Source organism: Helicoverpa zea, chromosome 27 (genome assembly GCF_022581195.2).
Source record: "Helicoverpa zea isolate HzStark_Cry1AcR chromosome 27, ilHelZeax1.1, whole genome shotgun sequence".
NCBI classification, from domain to species: Eukaryota; Metazoa; Arthropoda; class Insecta; order Lepidoptera; family Noctuidae; genus Helicoverpa; species Helicoverpa zea.
This window is the reverse complement of record NC_061478.1, coordinates 5,501,352-5,520,124: the sequence shown is the minus strand read 5'-3', so window position 1 is coordinate 5,520,124 and position 18,773 is coordinate 5,501,352. Positions and strand designations below refer to the sequence as shown.

The window sequence follows — 18,773 nt, the reverse complement described above, 5'->3', positions numbered from 1 at the left end:
ACTGGATTGCCGGGGTGACTGGGTTGAGGAGGTCAGATAGGTAGTCGCTCCGTGTAAAACACTGGTACTCAGCTGCATCCAGTTAGACTGGAAGCCGACCCCAACATAGTTGGTAACAGGCTTGGGAGATGATGATGATGATGATGTCAGGTCTGATGGGGTAGTCATAAAATATGTAGGTACAGTAGGATTTTAGTCAATAGAGCTTGTAAGTAATAATCCCATAGAGTCCATGGGATTATTTCAAAAATTTAATCCAGCTTACAAGTCGGAACAGGGACGTTCGGCGATAAGGAATAAAATACATTTACTATAAGTTTACCTTATTGAACTCTTGTAACGTAACCATACCGCGATGTAAGTTTCGCACAATGCGGAGCAACGCCATCTGTTGAGCAAATATGGCAACGGGCAGTTTTCATACTGCTTTTAATAAATAAAAACGATATTTTATTTAATATATCTACATATTTAGTAGATATAGGTATTAAATAAAATATCGTTTATTCAAACTTGGTTGCAACAGCACTATTTCACAACAAAAGACAGCTCCCAAAACGCCCACTCTACACCACTTCCTATGTGTTTTGCTGGGAAGAAGAAGTGGCGCAACAAACTCCCCAGCAACAGATCAAATTTATCAGTTCTCGCTCTCTTATATTGAAATGTAAGTACTTTTTTGCATCAAAAAATTGTTAATTCACATTTTACCATAGAATATCTATTACATACTAGCTGCACTCCCCAGCTTTGCTCGGGATATTTTATTTTTCAACAAATATCAATAATTTACTAAGACCCATATTCAACCTAAGCAGATAGACGTTAGAAAGTTGAACTTCAGCGATAGCATAAATGAAAGCTTTCTTACCATGAATTTTCACATTCAAGTTTAGAAGTAAACAGCACAAAAACCTACCGACCGTATTTCAACATTTTTTTTAGACAAGTGTTCAACAGACGTTTAAAAGTTTTTGTGGTATCACGGTTATTTAGATTTTTATGTTGTCGTTGAACGTGGCCGTAAGTACCTATACATTACATGTATACAACTATGTACCTATATTTATTACTACTGAGCACCTTTGTAGGCGATTTATGTACCTACATAATATATTGTCAATTAAAAATATATACCTACTCATTTTTTTAGACCATGCCTTTACACCTCTCTGGTGTAACAGGTATTTTATATATTTGGTTCTGTAAAAGCTTTATCATTTTCTCTATTTCTTTATTTTCTATATTTTTGGTTAGCTGTATAAAATAAAAATCCAAAAATAAATTTACAACAAAACAACATTTATTTATTTACATAAACAACAACTTAGCGCACTAATTAGAAAGCTCCGCAGCCCAAACCGAGACCATTTGTTCCAAAACCGAGTCCATTGCCCAGGGCTGGGCCATAACCTACACTACCCAGCCCATAGCCCGCAGCTGGGTACGCAGGACCAGCAGTAGCCACGGGACCGTAAGCATTAGGAGCCACGCCTTCACTAACAATAGCCACGGAGCCACTTCCACAGCCGTAGTTAATACCACCGGCTCCAGCAGTGGGTAAGGCACCTTCTAACGCAATAGCTCCTAAGAAAGGCATCATTCCATTGACAGCTAAAGCACCTTCGATAGCGTTGTTAGAAATAACAGTGATTCCACTAGGAACGATTGGGGAGTAGCTAGTGACTGCAAAGCCTCCTCCACTGGTTGGGGAAATAGTGTTTCCAGCGTAGCCATAGCCTATTCCTTGTCCATAAGGAGCTCTGAGTCCTCCATAAGCTAGGTTTCCAGTTAATAGGTTGCCAGATAGTAATTCTTCAGCTACTAAGTTGTTTCCAGCTATGGTGTTCACGGCTCCAATGCACTGGGATGATGTCAGCTGAAAATTTATAAAGGAATTTAGTGATAGGTTCGTTGTTAATGATTTTGACTGGAGGTTCTCAATTTAACCTGTGTATATTATGTATGTTTGTGCGCGATTATCTCACGTTTGGCTGAACCAATGTTGATGCAATTTTCACTGTAGTATTTTTCAGACTTGGTTAAAAGTTTTCGGTAGTACATTATATTATTGAAAGAGATGTTATTACTGAATCAAACTAAGTCATAAAAAAACATAGCTCTATCTCGCTCTTCTTTGGTTATGATTGGCCACGAGTCCATGATAGTTAAAAGTCTATAAGTAGGGTATTTCTCTATAGTAATTAATTGAAAGGAAATTCCATAGCTACGTTTTGTGCTGTTTAACTTACCTTAACAAAACACGCTGAAGCGCAAAGAACAAGGATAGACTTGACGGCCATTTTGGATTTGTATGTTCGTTTCTTCAAAACAAACTTGGGAATGGTTTTCCAGTTAACAATTTGACTATTTATACTAAATAATTACAATAATGTTTAGTGATAGGAGTTGTAATAATTATAATCAACGCGTAATATCAATTACAAATATTTTTGATAGTGCGTGCGGTAGATAATGTTACTCTAGATATATTTTCTAATATTGCTGAGGCGTATGATTGAAGGTTATTTGAAGGTATATAGATTGATTGAAGGGTAATGTCGTGGTGGCCTAGAATGTCGTGGTGGCCTAGTGGGTAAAGGACCAACCTCTCAAGTATGAGGGCGCGGGTTCGATCCCAGGTCGGGCATGTACCAATGCAACTTTTCTAAGTTTGTATGTACTTTCTAAGTATATCTTAGACACCATTGACTGTGTTTCGGATGGCACGTTAAACTGTAGGTCCCGGCTGTCATTGAACATCCTTGGCAGTCGTTACGGGTAGTCAGAAGCCAGTAAGTCTGACACCAGTCTAACCAAGGGGTATCGGGTTGTCCGGGTAACTGGGTTGAGGAGGTCAGATAGGCAGTCGCTTCTTGTAAAGCACTGGTACTCAGCTGAATCCGGTTAGACTGGAAGCCGACCCCAACATAATTGGGAAAAAGGCTCGGAGGAGGATGCGTATGATTGAAGGTTGTTAAAGCAGTCTGAGCATAAAATCTAAAAGACCTAAATAGTTGTAGTAATGCCACGGTTTCAGTACAGAAGGACCTTCTTCTTATCAAATGAGCCGTAGGTGTGATCACCTAATAGTACCTATTGTCTGAGGTTTTTCAAATCCGCCTAACGGATTCTGGCGGAGTATTTTAACAATGACTGCTATTGGGCAAATGTTGAAGATAAGACTCTACCAAGCACGGGGGCAACACCATTTTTATCTAGATTCCGGGCTGCTTTATGAAAGTTTCTGAACTCTCAAAGCGATTTAGATCCAAACCAAGAATCAAGCCCCATGCACACTGCTCAGCGTGCTACTACAAAGAAAGGACTTCACCAAAATGTGGGCCTACGGATAGACATAGACTAAGAAAACCTAGATGTCATAATATCTTTAAAGTTAGATAGATGTCGTCTCGATAACGACGTATGTAAATTTTTATCTTTACAAGTCTTTATCGATCTTTCTAAGAAAAGCATTAATTAATTTTGATCATTATCAAGATAATGTGTAAGTTTATTTCAAAATGTACGCGTTATAAAAGGATTTTTTGAGCGCACATCTATCATTCGAGATTATTCTCTCAAACAATTGAAGTCATGTCTTCTTTTCTCATCTTTTGTCTAGTCAGTTGCTTTGTCCAGGTTAGTATCTTGCATAATAAGAGTTCAATACGTATTCATTTTCATATACTTTGTCCACTGTTTGGCATATACCTCCACGACTTGTCTTGTACAAACCGAGAAGTCTCAATGATAGGCGTCTATGTCATCCCGCCGTCTCGCCGACGCCGGGGCCCTTCTTGTCGTTTCCTGGAGTGTCCATTGAGAGACAATAGTCGCCAGTATCAATATCCTCGCTTTTATATTAGTTCCCTTTTTGATCGAGTTTTTTTTAACCTATTTAAAAACAAATAACTATCGCCTTAAAGTCTTTCCTGAAAACTGAAACAAGGGCGATTTTAAAATTTGTATGTATCTTGTTCCAGTTTGCATTCGCTCAACGTGTCAACGGATCTCCAGTAAACAATGGAATACAATACGGACCCAACCCAGGTCTAGGTGGCCCTGGACAACAAATGGGCCGAATATCTCCAGAATTAGGGTCTATTGGCGGACCTGGCATGGCGCAAATAGGACCAAATCAACAAATTGGCACATACGGTCAAATAAAGCCCAACAATCAAGCGTACACAAATGCTGGCAAAACAAATCAAGTTTATGGGGCTAGCGTGCCAAATAAACGTATTGTTAATGCTGGCACGCCAAACCAGTACAATGCTAACACTGGCACGCCAGCTACAACTTATGGTGGTGCTGGAAACGGCGATGTAGCTGTGAATGGCGAGTTGCCAGTTAAAGGCATGACAAATGTGAAAGGCAACGTGCCAATGACTGGCAAAGTGGCTTTCAATGGCAATGTGGCTTGTGGCGGAACTGTCACTATTAGTGGCAGTTGTGCACCCCGTGGAGTAAGTGCTCCTAGTGCCAACGTAAAAATGTCAACGCATGGCAATGTTGCTAATAAACCCTATGGGTATTAGGTTTAAGGATTCGATTGCCGAAGTATTTAATTTATAATGTAACTTAATAACAATTATTTATTGATTAATAAATTATGTTGAAATTTGCTAAATTTGATGTTTTCCCTGATTTACTTGCCTGTTTTACCCTGATTATTTGGACCCTTAGTAGCAATTCCAATCTTTTCCAATCCTTAGACCTTTTATGATGGATAGGTATGTACAATACCGAAATATGGGTTGTGTCGATGGTACCCAGGTACGGGGCGTAGTCCAAGACAAAGATTTCCTAATGAACCCAGCCTATTGAAGTAAACGACTGTCATACATAGGTTCTTGACTGAGTATGTAGATTAGCACTATTAATAAAATTGCTAGAAACATAACAACGAACAAATCAAGAACAATAAATTGCAAGCAAATTGTAAACTTATTCTCAAATAAGAATAAAAATGCTGATGCTTGTTTTTACAAAAATGCTTGATCCACATAGTACATAATCCGTTGAGTCTTCAAGACTGTTCATTGTTCAACATGTGTATGAACATTATGATGATAAGTGGGTTAAACGGCGAAGGGCCAATTTCAGCGATAGCTGTTTCACGTATTCAGTTGGTTAAACGACCGCTAATTCAGATAAAATATAGTATACGCCAGCATACAAGGAGTTTACTAAAGAGCATTTTGATTGCGGCAAAACGACAAGTAGCAGTGTTTTGATCCGAATATAAACACCTAGCTATACCATCAACTAACTGCCTAGCCTTTTACCAACTATGTTAGGGTCGGCCTCCAGAGTAACCAGATGCAGCTGAGTAGTATATTACATGGAACGACTAAACCTAGCTTGCTGTGGCAAATAGGTATACAGCTGATAGAAATATATCCACCTATTTACTTACAAGGCATCCCCTAAAGGGATGTCAAAGGATGCATGGTGTTTATGACTGGCGTGTATGGTGAATATAGGTATTTGGCAACTGATATTATATCGCAATGTAGGTAGTATGACATAAAAAAATAGGTCTCAACCATGAAGAACAAAATGACGAGCAGAGATGTGAGAACGGACAATCTTCTAAAAATATAGCCTCGCCAAAAAACCCCCGCACATATTTAAAAAACCGCTGATATAATGGACCGCCCTTTCTTGCCACAATCACGTTTTGTCTACATATGTGATTGGACATTTGAACACCTTCAATCTTCAATCAAATAATCTATATTGGGTTGTAAGGTATACAAGCTGTTGATTTGCATCCGTGCCATATTCAAGGACGTAATAATTATGCTACGGATTCTCGACCCAAATGAACAAAAAAATTGGTACGTAATTTTTTTAAATTTTTTTTTTCGGAATTCGTTCAATGTCATCCAGCCGTATTTTAAACTTGGCGCGTGTGTTACTGGCCTTAAAACCGTGCTGCGCCTTCAAACAAATGCAAACACAAAGCAACGATCATTCATAAAATTGGGTTACTTCTGAAATACTACGACATTAAAATGACAAAAAAAGTAGTGCATATTAGCTATTTCCCGTCCACTGTAACTCCAATCGATTATTTACGTATTTTATATCCTCCTCCTGAAGTATGGCACAAATGCAAATCAACACCTTGTAGATCATGGGATTGTACATACGTCAGAGAGATTAAAATATACCAAAAAAATATTTAAAGTCTTGCCAGCTATGTTAGGATTGAAGAGGGTTGCTAGCGTGAAGTCATTCTTGCGGCCACTTGATCAGCATTATATTCATGGCCCTAAAGACAAAATTGACGAAATGTGATTTACTCTTTTGTCTGAGTGGGCACCTAAAGCAGACGTCCCCGAATGCGCACAACCCTACGTCAGAGGCCGTCAGGCGGATTTGAGAATACTCTGACACTAGGGCTTATAAGGTGATTAAACCTGCAGCTCGATAAGTAGAAGAAAGCAAATATGAGTGTTCCCTACATCATCTGATAGAGCCATTTGAGGTTCATAAATGACATAATCCTTATGACATTTTAGTACAATGTCTGAAAATACGTGATTATATTTCAAGTGCAACATAAAATTCTGGCTGTTATCAACAATGTTATAAGCAGGTTATTCAATTCTTTTCCACTAATTACTATCAGAGTCACGTAATACAGAAGTTTCCTTAACATCGATTGCGAAGAAATAATGTAATGTATTAGTATAAAATGTTGGAGCATTTAGTTTCAAATCATTCAGTTCTGTATCATCAGTACGAAACAATATGGCCGCTAAAGCTTTCTTTGTTATTTGCGCTTCAGCTTTAATGGCTCAGGTGAGTATTTTTATATTCTTTTGTAACGTTTGTTTGATTTTTTCAGTAGTTGAATATTGTCTGTTCTATAATCACGTGCTAACCCTTTATTATTTTCTTCCAGACCATTTCTGGTCAGTGCATCGGTGTTGGTAACAACATCGCCGGCACTACCTTAGCTGACGAGCTCGCCCTAGCCGGCAACAGGCTCCCGTGCGGCTCCAACCCAGCAGGGCTGAGCGGCTACCCCGGCAGCTACGGCCTAGCTGCCAACTCCTTCGTGCCGTCCAGCGGCGGCGGCTTCGCAGTCACCAGCTACTCCCCCATCGCGCCCACCGGCATCACCGTCGTCTCGGAGAACGCTATCGAAGGCGCGCTCACTGTCAACGGAGAGCTGCCGTTCTTGGGCGCTGTGGCTGTGGACGGCGCTCTGCCCACTGCCGGCGCGGGCGGCATCAACTACGGCTGCGGCAGTGGCTCCGTGGCTATCGTCAGCGAGGTTGCTCCTGCTGGACCTTACGCCCCCGTGGCTCCTGCCGCTGGTTTAGCTCCCGGCAGAATCGGTTATGGACCTGGTCTGGCTGGTCCTGGTCTGGCTGGATCCGGTCTGGGTGCCCCTGGTCTCGGTCCAGCCGGCCCCGGTCTGGGATACAACGGTCTTGCTGGCCCTGGTTGTGGTTTCAACGGAGTTTACTAGATTAAGTAGTTGTTATACAATGTTAAATGTTGATTTTTCATTTGTGTTTTAATATATGAAAATTCTGTATTTCTGTCTTTGTTTTTTCCCTTGGAGTGTGTGTCACCTGATTTTGAACCTCAAGTATAATTATCACCGATGCTTTCCATAGAAACACTGACTTAGTGGATGTTTCCATTTGCCTTTTTCTTAAATTCGGACACCAGGACAGACTTAAGGCTAATCCGGAAGTAAACATTGTCATGAGAAGATAGCAAAGTCTTGCTCTATGAGGTTCAATGCTCCAAAATTATTTATAATTGAATATATTCATGATAAGCTATGAATGAAAAAATAAGGAGTGGCCTTTGTATACTTCCTTGGATATATTAATTCTTTTCATCTGTTTTAACTACTAAACACTGATCTAGCAAAGGATTTTGTTCCTTGAAACTCTGCCATGAAATTGTATAAAAAAGTGATTTTTAACATTTACCAAAGTTGTCCTTGAATAGTTCTAATAGTTCATTAAATAGTCTTTTAGTTGAAAACTTATTCCTATTAGTCATGGTTTTGTATCTATTTTAAATATATTACCTAGGATTTGGTTGCCCGGGTAACTGGGTCGGGGAGGTCATATAGACAGTCGCTTCTTATAAAATACTGGTACTCAGCTGCATCTTGTTAGACTGGAAGCCGACCCCAACAAAGTTGAGAAAAGGCTCGGCAGATGATGATCAAAGATGTAAAAACTTATTAAACTTGATCAACTAGTTACTGTTACAGCCTTTTTATCATCCCACTGCTGGGCTGCGGCCTCCTCTCACACGGAGAAGGATTGAGCATTAATCACCACGCGTGCTCAATGCGGGTTGGTGATTACAGACTATATAGTCCAGGTTTCCTCAAGATGTTTTCCTTCAGCTTTTTATCAGCCATTGGTGTCTAAGATATACTTAGAAAGTACATACAAACTTAGAAAAGTTGCATTGGTACTTGCCTGACCTGGAATCGAACCCATACCCTCATACTCGAGAGGTTGGTTCTTTACCCACTAGGCCACCACGACCACTCAACCAATCACCAACCACTCAACTAGTTGGAGTTTTGAAATTGCATGGCAGATACAGGATACTCGAGACACTCAAATTTTTGTTCGGGCAGTAAACGATTATATTAGCAGTAGTCATTTTATTTTTGTGTTATTTTTTATGTTAAAAGCAAACATTATAATATAATTCAAGAATCTTCACCTTTTGATCTACTCGTATCTGCTCATAGGGGTATATTGCAAACTTTTAGTCAGCCGATAGTTTGATAGGCTCATCAATCAATCAGATGAATATGAATGATAGTCCGCACATTAAAACGATAGTTAAGTTAGTTGATTCAGTAAAATGATTTGAAGAAATCGCCTACACGCCTACTGAAAAATTAATTCTTCAAAACTCAATCGTGTGTAAAAAACCTCTTGCTTTTTGTTTAAGCTTCATGATTACGCGCATAAAAGGCTGCCTTAGTAGAAATTCTGGCACAAAACGACAAGAAATTAAACTTGAAGCCAAGAGGTACCTATTCTGTTTCAGTGCATTTTTGTTTCCGATAATTAGCATTAACTGTGTTAGGCTTAATAAATTCAAAGACAAAAATACTTTCAACACAATTTATTCACGACACATCATCAACCGTCAATTAATAAGCCGTACCGCAACCACAAGCACAGTTACCAGTGATGGACACGCCACCATAAGCTGGCACAGCACCGCCGAAGCTCACAGCACCTATGATGGGCACCTGACCAGCAATGACGGACTCTCCAAGAATCGGCAGCTCACCGACAACAGCCACATTGCCTTCACCAGTACCACCGTAAGCAGAAACACCAGGAGCGTAGGCAGCTGAGGATCCATAGGCGATGGAACTGGGGGAGTAGGATGAAGGAGTGTAGGCTGCTCCAGGGGCCAGGGTTGCTTCACAAGCAGGGGCTATAGGAGCCGCAGAAGATATGAAACCAGCTGGGGTTGAGCAGTAGCTGAATACGTTCTGGAAAGAAAAATAATTTTGGTCAGATATAATAAAACCAAATAATGAGATTAGAATTTCAGTCTTTTGAAAGTTTCTGGTCGACGCTTCGGGAGACTGTTGACTTTTTTCTTTCTCGAAGATTTACCATCCTGCAAAACCTTTTCTCATTGGTTTCCAAAATATACTTAGAGGTAGATAGAAAGTACCCACTAAATTGTTTGTAATTGTTGCACCTACCACTTCTGTTTCACCACCCTAAGGTAGACTGGCAGAGAACGCCGAAGGCGTTAAGTCCGCCGTTGTACAATTTGCATAAAGTATTTTAAATAAAATAAATAAATGTTAAATGGCCCTTTTTCGTAAGGTGACGTAACTGCAGCGTTTTTCTGTGTATATTTTTGTTTCATTAATAGTTTTGTTGCTTTTGCGTCTTTTGTGTAAATAAATGGTTTTTATTTCTTCTGTCTTTCTTCTATATAAAATGCTGACGCGTTAGCCACTTGGCCACCGGGACTAATCAACCTCAAGTGGACTATAGTATTGTAGAAATAAGTTTCATATTCACTCACCTGGACCAAGCAAGCTTGGATGCAGAGGAACACGACAGCGAAGGGAGACATGTTTGATGTTAGTGTTCAACGAGAAGCTGAAGACTCAATAATTCTTTGCAAATATTTGCAAGTTTTTATACAAATTCTAGACCTAGACTATCATTATCAACTTACGTGACTTTATAAAAAAATTGCAAATATTTATCGCGAAATTTCATTTGCTATTTCATAGGACAGTTGCAATAAAATAGTTTTGATAACAGCAAGTATAAAACCACATGCAGTTTTGCTAAATGTCATTCTCTCTTTAGTAGTTGAAGAAGTATCTAATACACTCACTGCAATGTCTGCCAAAGCCATCCTCATCCTCTGCGCTCAAGCTCTTTTGGTCCAGGTAAAAATCTTTACTAATAATATAATATATTGTGAAAGCCGCTCTTCCTACCAGGCTTCTACGTTAAAACCTTTAAAGGGGTGTATATGTATGAGCCTGGAAAAGGTTAATTTTTACTCAGGGTGTGGTTGGCACCACAGGAGATACTTATATTTGCTGAAAAAAACCAGTAGGTATCAGCCAATTTTCAATTAGGGCATCTGGCTAGCTACGAGTTCTCTTAAACACACTAGGTGCATTTTTTAAGAATACGTACAAAATAGGGGTTCCCATTTACGGGTAAGAATATTGCTATTGATTTCAATAAAAACAGACATGATGTCTTGTTAAAGAAACGACTTGAAATATGAACATTGCCACAGATTTCATAAGCTACTTACCTCACATTGATAACCATTTAACTGATAATGCTATCGTCCTCTTCCAGTCTGCATTCAGCTACTGCATTTCCGGTAACAACTATGGCGCTGGTCTATCAGGACTGTCAGGCTACGGCCTGAGATCTCCGGCCCTGGCTGCAGGAGGCAGTGACCTGGCTTGTGGAGCAGGCCTCGGGTACGGAGCAGGACTCGGCTACAACCCTGGTGCAGGCTACGGCAGCCTACCCATCGAAGTAATCCCCACCAGTGGTGGAGCTCTGCCTGTCTCCAGTGTGTCCTCGATCGCTCCCAGCGGCCTTTCCATAAACTCAGAGAATGTGTTTGATGGTGCTCTGTCCGTGGCTGGTGAGCTGCCGTTCGTGAGTGCTGTGGCTTTGGAGGGCGTGCTGGCAAGCGGCGGTGCTGGCGCCGTCAGCTACAGCTGCGGTAACGGTGTTACTGCTATTGAGAACATCGCTCCTGCTGGTGCCTATGGTGGTGCAGGTGCCTTTGGCGCTGCGTCTGCCTCAGGACTTCCTGCTGGCTATGGACTTGGTGTTAATCAAGGTCTTGGATATGGTGCTGGTGCCATCGCTCCTGGTCTAGTCTATGGTGGCAACGGTGGCTGTGGATGTGGATGCAGACAACACTAATGTATTATGCAGAGAAACACCATCAGTAAATAAAAATAAAGTTTTTAGAAATATTTTGTTGTTTTTCATTTCCAGGACCGACATAGTTTCTAGAGGTAAAAACAAGATATTGTAAAAAATATCTTGATTTAACAGTTAAATCAAAGTTTTTAGTCCGGCTTATACCGGCCCAAATTCCATTAATATCCATACTGATTCATGAGCTCGAAACTGGGAAGACTAAAAGTGTGCGATATGCGAATACTCTGATAGTGATTAAAGGTAATTCAGTATTTCTATTACATACCTAAGAATATTTGAGTAGCTACGTAACAAAATAAATCAATGTCGTTTAGTTAAATATTTTATTTTCATAATAGAGTAACTACGTCACTCTTAATGACAAAAATTAGATGGTTTTCAGTACAAATAAGTGTTGTAGGGGGTGTTGCAGCCGCAAGCACAGTTGCCGCTGATAGACACAGCACCAGCAGCGGGCACAGCACCGCCGAAGCTCACAGCGCCCATGATGGGCACCTGTCCATACAGAGCGGTGTTACCGGCGACTGGCAGCTCACCAACGACCGCCACGTTGCCTTCACCGGCGCCGCCGTACGCGGCGACTCCAGAGCCGTAACCGGCAGCGCCAGGGTAGGCGAGTCCGTCATAACCCAAACCAGAAGCCAATCCGTAGGAGCCAGCCAGACCAGCACCGTAGCCAAGGCAGGAGCCTAAGCCGGAGCCGCAGGGAGCGGCGGTGGAGAGAGCGGCGGGGGCGATGATGGTGGCAGGTGCGTACGCGCCGAGACACTGGCTGAACACATTCTGTAAGAAAAAAGATCATTTAACTTTATTGATTTCATACTACAACAATAAAATGAGAATTTCTGCTTTAGCAGACTTGGGTTTAAATGCTCCAAATACGAATGTTGATTCAACTCACCTGGACCAAGCAAGCTTGGATGCAGAGCAACAGAACAGTGAAGGAAGACATGTTTATGTTTATTCAACAATAAGCTGAAAACAGAATAATAATTCAAGATACAATACACTTTATATACTATAGACATTTTATTCTTATCAGCTATAAAGAAAGCCATTTCATCATAAACGTCTTTGACAAAACATGTCTTTATAAAAGTTATTACATTCAGTTTCAAAATAGTAGGCTTATCGGGAATTATTTTACAAATAATTGCCTACCAACTAATTCCTGGAAAATTGCCTTACAGCTTAGTATATATGCTTAGGAAGTTTGGAGGGAAATCATTCTACTTTCATCGTTTCCATTAGAAACATTCTAAGTTTATTAAAATGGCAGCTAAAGCTATTCTTGTCCTTTGTGCTCAGGCACTTTTGGTTCAGGTAAGATATTTCAGCTTTTTCTTTAAAGTTTTATTCTTCAAGTGAAATGTTCACTTGTCATCTTAACAAAATTCTAAAGTCTCCGTTTACAACTTGAATGACTCATAAAAATAAAAATTCTAAAATCATAACAATACTAGGTCTATTTTTTTATGTTAAACTGAATCAGTCATATCCTATTTTGCTTATGCATGTTCAAAAACATTTGCTTTGTTTACTTTACCCACAATTTCATTCATTACTTTTTCTCTACCTATGTACTTCATTAAAGTGGTTCTAACTACATAAACAATTGTCTCTTTCCAGACTGCATTCAGCCAATGCGCCGGCCGCTTCGGCATCGACGGACCAGGTTTCTCTCCATTCGGATACGCCGGTTCCATGGCACGAGGCTTCTCTGGCCTTTCATACGACGGCCTGGCTTACCCTGGAGCTGGTTCAAGATTCGGTTATGATGGACTTTACGCCCCTGCTATGGATTTCACGGCCACTAGTGGCGGTGCTTTGCCAGTAACCAGTTCATCTTCCTTTGCTCCTATCGGCATCTCTGTTATGTCAGAGAATATGTACGATGGTACTCTGAACGTGATTGGTGAGCTGCCGTTTGTGGGTACTACTGGTGTGGAAGGTACTTTGGCTACTGCTGGTGCTGGGGCTATCAACCACGGCTGCGGTAATGGACTAAATGCTATGGTGAGTTTTTTGAACGGTCTTTATTTATTTGCATCATTTTGGACTTCAATTTAAGAACTAAACTTGATTTTTTAACCCTGAGAATTTCGACCACTGTCAATGAGCTACTTAATATCTTTTTAAAAGAATATTATAACTAATCACACCTTTCTTTGCAGTCTGCTCTCAGCGGCACCTCAACTCCTGCCTCCGTAGCCTCAGCTGGACCCGCCTACGATGGTCTCTACACCCCTGCCTCCACCTACGGTGCCAACGCTTTTGCCTACGACAGACTGATGGCCCCAGGATTCGGACCTGCCACTTCTTACAATGACGCTTTCTTGGGAGGAAGAGGCCTTGCCTACGATGGTCTGAACTACGCTTCTGCCGTTGACGGAATCGAGTTCACTCCTACTTCAGGCGGTGCTCTCCCCGTGTCCAGTGCCTCTGCTATCCCTCCTACTGGCATCGCTGTAGCATCTGACAACGCTTACGAAGGTGCTTTGACCGCGGCTGGTGAGCTGCCGTTCGTGGGTACTGTGGCTATGGAAGGTGTGGTGCCTTCTGCCGGTGCTGGTGCCGTCAACCACGCCTGCGGTAATGGCAGAAACGCCATGATCAGCGAGACTACTGGTTTCGGTGCTGCTGGTGCTTATGGTGCTGGCTTGGGAGCCATCAGCCCTGCTGCTGGTTTTGGACCTTCAGCCTTTGGAGCCGGATTCGGTTCAGGTCTTGGTCTCCGCGGCGGTTTCGCTGGCAGAGGATGTGGTTGCCGCAACTAAGAAATTGTTGGTCTTTTGATTAAATTTTTGTTTGGTATTCAATAAATAAAACTTTTACGACTATTTGCTTCTTTTATTCCATCCATTAATTAATTATTAAACATTGTAAATGCGAAATGTCTGTCTGTCCAATTTGAATGGATTAACAGATAGCCTTAGCTTGAGTAACTTGGGTAACACTTATATCTGAAGACGGAAAGTAGTTCCCTCAGAACCCGGGCAGAACCACCATAACAGCAAGTATTCTATGAACAATTGCGTTTGATTATACTACAAATTGATGAATGTTTATTAGTAAGAGTAAATATAAAATTACGGATAATTCGTCAAACCGAGTAACAATCTGGGGTAACTGGGCTTGCAGATCATAATTTTGGACCACGGAATCCAATTAAAAGCCAACTTTGCTGTTAAGTACCGGCTGTATTTTTAAGTAACCTTTTATAAGTTTATCAAAAGGAATCGAAAAAAACCTTTTTCAAAAATAAAAAAACTGTCTCTTAGAAAGATTGAAGGTGTAAGAAAAACTTACACCTAATATTGGTTATACCTAATTAGCCTATTTAAAAGTCATAGGAAATAAGCATAAAATAAGAATAGTACATAAGAGAGTACACAGGAATATTACATAAGGGTATTAAATAAAATTATACGCATAGGCAGAACTCATAAGAAAGTTCATAAAAATGAGCGAGTATATAAAAAGTATTTATGAACTGTTGTAAAAGCACATATTGGGATTACATAAGGACGTACGCAGGGAGTACATAAGGGAGTTTACAAGGTAAGTGAAAAACAAAAAAAAGTACATAGGGAGAGTATATCGGGTGTGTCGTTCATAATCACATTAAATGAAACGCGTTAATATACTGGTTAATATATGTCGATTAACACCAAGAAAAAAGAAAAATACGTGAAAATAAAAAAATGCATTTTTCAAACAAAGTAAATAGAATAAAAATGTGCGAAAATTAGAACACCATATAGAAGTCAGTCATTACAAACAGCTGAAATTCTCCCTTGAAAACTGACAGCTGTCAACTGATCAAAACATTCGATACTCCTAACTTTATCTCTGCTTTACACATGATGTTGTAAATTATGAAAACGAAAAATGACTCCTGTGTCAAAACCACTGAATGGATTCTGTTATTTTTTTTACAATTCGCTATAGAGTATCATGAAGTACATGTGATAGAATTTAATGTGATTATGAACGACACACCCGATATAATAAGGCAGTACATTATGGAGATAAATAGGAAGATTTTTATAAGGGAGTACGTAACAAAAGACATGAGGGTAGGGAGAGTTAAAAGGGGATTCACATAATGAATTATGGATATGGCCAACCAACGAGGTAATGCTGCCAGCCTCTTGGGTACGCTCCCAGTTGACCGCGATGAGGATGAATGTTTTGACGCGTTTTAGTTATTGTGTTTTTTTTTTTGTTTTACTAGGATAGTTTCTTGTATGTATTGTAATATGTAAATATCTATCCCACCAAAAACATTAAATGTAAAAAAAAGCCAATCCTCTACGCAATTCCTCCACCGTAAAAAGTTTTGAGATCGCATAGAAGCCAAGTCCTGTTCTACTTTATTTGTAATAATAAATCAATATTTTGTGACTATATCAATAGTTTCGTTCACTTTTTTCCCTTTATATGTAGCTAATAACCTACCTTGGTGCCAAATTTGAAGGTTCTAAGTTTGCTAGAAGTACCTTAGACTTTTGATGATCGGTCAGTGAGTCAGTGACAAAATGGTGTAACTTTGATCGCTCATAACTGGTAAACTATTTACTCAAATGTCTTGTAATTTTGAGACTGAGCTTGTTCTAATACTTACTCTTGGTCATCGAAAACCTAAACTCCTAGCTTTGTTCACATGGAAGATACAGGGGACTGAAATAGCCGCGAAACGCTTCGAGAAAAGATGGTACGGCCGTGCCCGCTTTGCTCGAGTCTTGGCTGGGGCACTGCCGTGCCCTCAGATGTAAATAAAGGCTATAATTAAAAAAAAATGATATGGGTATGCCGACAGAGCCCACGACGGTAGATTCACACTTACCTCGCTTACAAATAAGTTGTTTAAATAATAAAGATCGCAAGGAGAGCCTTCTGATTTCATATTCAACTTTAGAAAATGATAAAAAATAACTTTTGCCTAAGGCGTGTTAGTGGCAACATTGTTGTTTTTCAACAAATCTCTAAGACACTTGAATGATCGAAACAAATCCAATGAAATCTTCTAATACATAAACCTACTAATAATAACTAGAAATACCTACACAGGCACAGACGTTTGCCCATCGTCATATCTCAATCTGTCGAATTTCTTGAATAGATTTTCAACCTTATCACAAAGTTAAACTCAAACCATTTATTTCATTTAGGATTTTACAACCACTTTTAAACGTCAAAAATATAACTAAGTTTGATTTTAGTTGCCGATTCCAAAAGTAGCTTCCTACGGAAAAAACGGGTTAGAAACTCCATGGTTACTCTTTTTAAAACTAAAAGTAAAACAATAGTGGAAGAGTATGTTCGATTCATAGACATAATATTAGTAAACAGGACTGCGCATATAAACCCAAAAAACGAGCCGAGTGAAACAGTTAGTACGGAGGCTGTCTGTCCCTTTCTAATAGGGTGACTATGAGATTAGGCTATGTGAGACAAATCCGAATTTGCTAAGATTATTAAACACAGATTAGTATTGAAGTTTTAACTTACGCAGTTTGTGACCTTAAGATACTAATAAAGGCTTTTAATAATTAGCGGAAATTAGCAGTATAAAAGCAGGAATATTCGAAGTGAAGACTGTTTTTTTATATTTCTACTTCATATATAGACTGCTGAGCCATTTATGTCGCCTTTCTTCATTTTTTGGGAAGCTATAACAATAGTACAACAGTTTTAAAATCCATCACCCATATTTTGACTCGTTACAAGAATTCATGGGCACCCTAATTGTTTGGTTTACGAAAATGTTATTATTAGCTAACCTGTGGAACGATATATTGCAACCACCATAGGATTCACTTTTGCAAGTAGAAACGCAACACTTTTTCACCATTTTAATAGTTTAAATTGATTTAATACAAAAAAAATATAAACAACATTTTAAATGCTGATTACGCGCCAAGAATGTTCAGGGTTACCGCTAGAAAATAAAAAAAAGCAAAATAAAAATTTATGTTGTTTATGTTTTAATAATAAATACGAATAAATTAATGCGATTTTTATTAATTTGTTGACTTACAATTGTTAAAATAAGATAAAAATATAAGTGATTCAATTGTTTTTGGGAAGACAAAACTTTTGATCACAACATTTTTTTATGCTGGCAAGGTGTTAGAAAGAGACAAACAGCCTCCGTTCGAACTATCCCTCTCGGCTCGGATTTGCCTCTGTGTATTATGCAACCAATTTGGTACCTTATTGCGTTAGAATAGAGTTCATTTTCGTAAATATATATTTTGAGCGTGCGCAATCTTGTTTAGTAATATTATATCTATGGTTCGATTAGTCAAAGACAGATTTGGGTGGATTGACCTGCTGGCGACTGAACACCAAGATATGGGCGAAAAAACAGACACAAACCTCCTCGCCAATCAGGTCTTAACTTTTTTTATGTGAAGCTGAAACGTATGTACAGTTGGATCAAGAATCAAATAATATCATCATCCTCCTACTCTTTTCCCAATTAATTTATGACTTCCTCTTTAATACTCAACTGTCTAACGTCATCTCACAAGTGAATAAAACGGAAAAATTTGCTCAAATCATAATCGTTTATTGTCTACATTACAGAAATTTTCTTCAGCAGTACACAGGAGTAGTGAGAGGAGCACCGCAGCCGCACGCGCACTGTCCGGAGATGGACACGGAACCAGCAGCAGCCACAGGACCGCTGAAGCTCACAGCACCCATGATGGGCACCTGTCCATACAGAGCGGTGGTACCGGCGACTGGCAGCTCACCAGCGACCGCCACGTTGCCCTCACCGTCGCCGCCGTACGCGGCGACTCCAGAGCCGTAACCGGCAGCGCCAGAAGTCAATCCGAAGGGGCCAGCCAGACCAGCACCAGCCAAGCCAGCGCCAGGGTACGCGAGCCCAGCTAGTCCAGTGCCGTAGCCAAGGCCGGAGCCAAGACCGTAGCCGCAAGGAGCGGCGGTGGAGAGAGCGGCGGGGGCAATGATGGTGGCAGGTGCGTATGCACCAATACACTGGCTGAATATATTCTGTACGGAAAGGAAAATCCATTGAAATAAAAAAACGGAGCTACAGGATCAGTTAGAACAGTCAAATCAAAAGAATAGTTGACAATTCAAGAAAACAATTAATTTCACTCACCTGGACCAAGCAAGCTTGGATGCAGAGCAACAGAACGGTGAAGGAAGACATGTTTCAAGTGTGTTCAACGGAAGCTGAAGACTGAATGATGTACTGAAAATGTTGGCACATTTTATACTCAACGCCCAAAGAATGACAGCACTTGATAGGCTTATATTTTG

The 18,773-nt window shown here is 40.1% G+C and overlaps 8 protein-coding genes across 8 annotated transcripts; 4 read left to right on the top strand and 4 right to left on the bottom strand.

Annotated features, from left to right (window-relative positions):
- Positions 1–1,336: 1,336 nt before the first annotated feature.
- Positions 1,337–2,303, bottom strand: LOC124643213 (chorion class B protein PC10-like). The gene is made up of 2 exons (XM_047182092.1): positions 2,253–2,303; positions 1,337–1,879 (listed from the first exon to the last, which is right to left on the bottom strand). The coding sequence occupies exons 1-2, from the start codon at positions 2,301–2,303 to the stop codon at positions 1,340–1,342; spliced, it is 591 nt and encodes a 196-aa protein (XP_047038048.1). The 3' UTR covers positions 1,337–1,339.
- A 1,294-nt stretch (positions 2,304–3,597) lies between these two features.
- LOC124643212 (chorion class CA protein ERA.2-like) lies at positions 3,598–4,541 on the top strand. Its single transcript, XM_047182091.1, has 2 exons — positions 3,598–3,642; positions 3,987–4,541. Exons 1-2 carry the CDS (start codon positions 3,598–3,600, stop codon positions 4,539–4,541), a joined length of 600 nt encoding a protein of 199 aa, XP_047038047.1.
- Positions 4,542–6,765: 2,224 nt separating this feature from the next.
- Positions 6,766–7,492, top strand: LOC124643557 (chorion class B protein M2807-like). Its single transcript, XM_047182569.1, has 2 exons — positions 6,766–6,816; positions 6,920–7,492. The coding sequence occupies exons 1-2, from the start codon at positions 6,766–6,768 to the stop codon at positions 7,490–7,492; spliced, it is 624 nt and encodes a 207-aa protein (XP_047038525.1).
- A 1,671-nt stretch (positions 7,493–9,163) lies between these two features.
- On the bottom strand, positions 9,164–10,130 carry LOC124643561 (chorion class A protein Ld12-like). The gene is made up of 2 exons (XM_047182573.1): positions 10,066–10,130; positions 9,164–9,514 (listed from the first exon to the last, which is right to left on the bottom strand). The coding sequence occupies exons 1-2, from the start codon at positions 10,114–10,116 to the stop codon at positions 9,164–9,166; spliced, it is 402 nt and encodes a 133-aa protein (XP_047038529.1). The 5' UTR covers positions 10,117–10,130.
- A 260-nt stretch (positions 10,131–10,390) lies between these two features.
- LOC124643211 (chorion class B protein Ld34-like) lies at positions 10,391–11,453 on the top strand. The gene is made up of 2 exons (XM_047182090.1): positions 10,391–10,441; positions 10,869–11,453. The coding sequence occupies exons 1-2, from the start codon at positions 10,391–10,393 to the stop codon at positions 11,451–11,453; spliced, it is 636 nt and encodes a 211-aa protein (XP_047038046.1).
- Positions 11,454–11,852: 399 nt separating this feature from the next.
- Positions 11,853–12,433, bottom strand: LOC124643560 (chorion class A protein Ld5-like). The gene is made up of 2 exons (XM_047182572.1): positions 12,376–12,433; positions 11,853–12,257 (listed from the first exon to the last, which is right to left on the bottom strand). The coding sequence occupies exons 1-2, from the start codon at positions 12,424–12,426 to the stop codon at positions 11,853–11,855; spliced, it is 456 nt and encodes a 151-aa protein (XP_047038528.1). The 5' UTR covers positions 12,427–12,433.
- A 313-nt stretch (positions 12,434–12,746) lies between these two features.
- Positions 12,747–14,251, top strand: LOC124643555 (chorion class B protein Ld34-like). Its single transcript, XM_047182568.1, has 3 exons — positions 12,747–12,797; positions 13,104–13,490; positions 13,649–14,251. Exons 1-3 carry the CDS (start codon positions 12,747–12,749, stop codon positions 14,249–14,251), a joined length of 1,041 nt encoding a protein of 346 aa, XP_047038524.1.
- Positions 14,252–18,030: 3,779 nt separating this feature from the next.
- On the bottom strand, positions 18,031–18,731 carry LOC124643508 (chorion class A protein Ld2/Ld41-like). Its single transcript, XM_047182511.1, has 2 exons — positions 18,613–18,731; positions 18,031–18,500 (listed from the first exon to the last, which is right to left on the bottom strand). The coding sequence occupies exons 1-2, from the start codon at positions 18,661–18,663 to the stop codon at positions 18,078–18,080; spliced, it is 474 nt and encodes a 157-aa protein (XP_047038467.1). The 5' UTR covers positions 18,664–18,731; the 3' UTR covers positions 18,031–18,077.
- Positions 18,732–18,773: the final 42 nt, after the last annotated feature.

What these genes read in the sequence shown, in the direction of transcription:
- LOC124643213 (XM_047182092.1), bottom strand. Translation starts at nt 2,303, where the DNA reads ATGGCCGTCAAGTCTATCCTTGTTCTTTGCGCTTCAGCGTGTTTTGTT. An exon ending in CTTCAGCGTGTTTTGTTAAG is followed by an intron (nt 1,880 to 2,252) that starts GTAAGTTAAACA and finishes ATAAATTTTCAG; the next exon opens with CTGACATCATCCCAGTGCAT.
- LOC124643212 (XM_047182091.1), top strand. Translation starts at nt 3,598, where the DNA reads ATGTCTTCTTTTCTCATCTTTTGTCTAGTCAGTTGCTTTGTCCAG. An exon ending in TAGTCAGTTGCTTTGTCCAG is followed by an intron (nt 3,643 to 3,986) that starts GTTAGTATCTTG and finishes ATCTTGTTCCAG; the next exon opens with TTTGCATTCGCTCAACGTGT.
- LOC124643557 (XM_047182569.1), top strand. Translation starts at nt 6,766, where the DNA reads ATGGCCGCTAAAGCTTTCTTTGTTATTTGCGCTTCAGCTTTAATGGCT. An exon ending in CTTCAGCTTTAATGGCTCAG is followed by an intron (nt 6,817 to 6,919) that starts GTGAGTATTTTT and finishes ATTTTCTTCCAG; the next exon opens with ACCATTTCTGGTCAGTGCAT.
- LOC124643561 (XM_047182573.1), bottom strand. Translation starts at nt 10,116, where the DNA reads ATGTCTCCCTTCGCTGTCGTGTTCCTCTGCATCCAAGCTTGCTTGGTC. An exon ending in TCCAAGCTTGCTTGGTCCAG is followed by an intron (nt 9,515 to 10,065) that starts GTGAGTGAATAT and finishes TTTTCTTTCCAG; the next exon opens with AACGTATTCAGCTACTGCTC.
- LOC124643211 (XM_047182090.1), top strand. Translation starts at nt 10,391, where the DNA reads ATGTCTGCCAAAGCCATCCTCATCCTCTGCGCTCAAGCTCTTTTGGTC. An exon ending in CTCAAGCTCTTTTGGTCCAG is followed by an intron (nt 10,442 to 10,868) that starts GTAAAAATCTTT and finishes GTCCTCTTCCAG; the next exon opens with TCTGCATTCAGCTACTGCAT.
- LOC124643560 (XM_047182572.1), bottom strand. Translation starts at nt 12,426, where the DNA reads ATGTCTTCCTTCACTGTTCTGTTGCTCTGCATCCAAGCTTGCTTGGTC. An exon ending in TCCAAGCTTGCTTGGTCCAG is followed by an intron (nt 12,258 to 12,375) that starts GTGAGTTGAATC and finishes TTTTTCTTACAG; the next exon opens with AATGTGTTCAGCCAGTGTCT.
- LOC124643555 (XM_047182568.1), top strand. Translation starts at nt 12,747, where the DNA reads ATGGCAGCTAAAGCTATTCTTGTCCTTTGTGCTCAGGCACTTTTGGTT. An exon ending in CTCAGGCACTTTTGGTTCAG is followed by an intron (nt 12,798 to 13,103) that starts GTAAGATATTTC and finishes GTCTCTTTCCAG; the next exon opens with ACTGCATTCAGCCAATGCGC. An exon ending in GTAATGGACTAAATGCTATG is followed by an intron (nt 13,491 to 13,648) that starts GTGAGTTTTTTG and finishes CTTTCTTTGCAG; the next exon opens with TCTGCTCTCAGCGGCACCTC.
- LOC124643508 (XM_047182511.1), bottom strand. Translation starts at nt 18,663, where the DNA reads ATGTCTTCCTTCACCGTTCTGTTGCTCTGCATCCAAGCTTGCTTGGTC. An exon ending in TCCAAGCTTGCTTGGTCCAG is followed by an intron (nt 18,501 to 18,612) that starts GTGAGTGAAATT and finishes CTTTCCGTACAG; the next exon opens with AATATATTCAGCCAGTGTAT.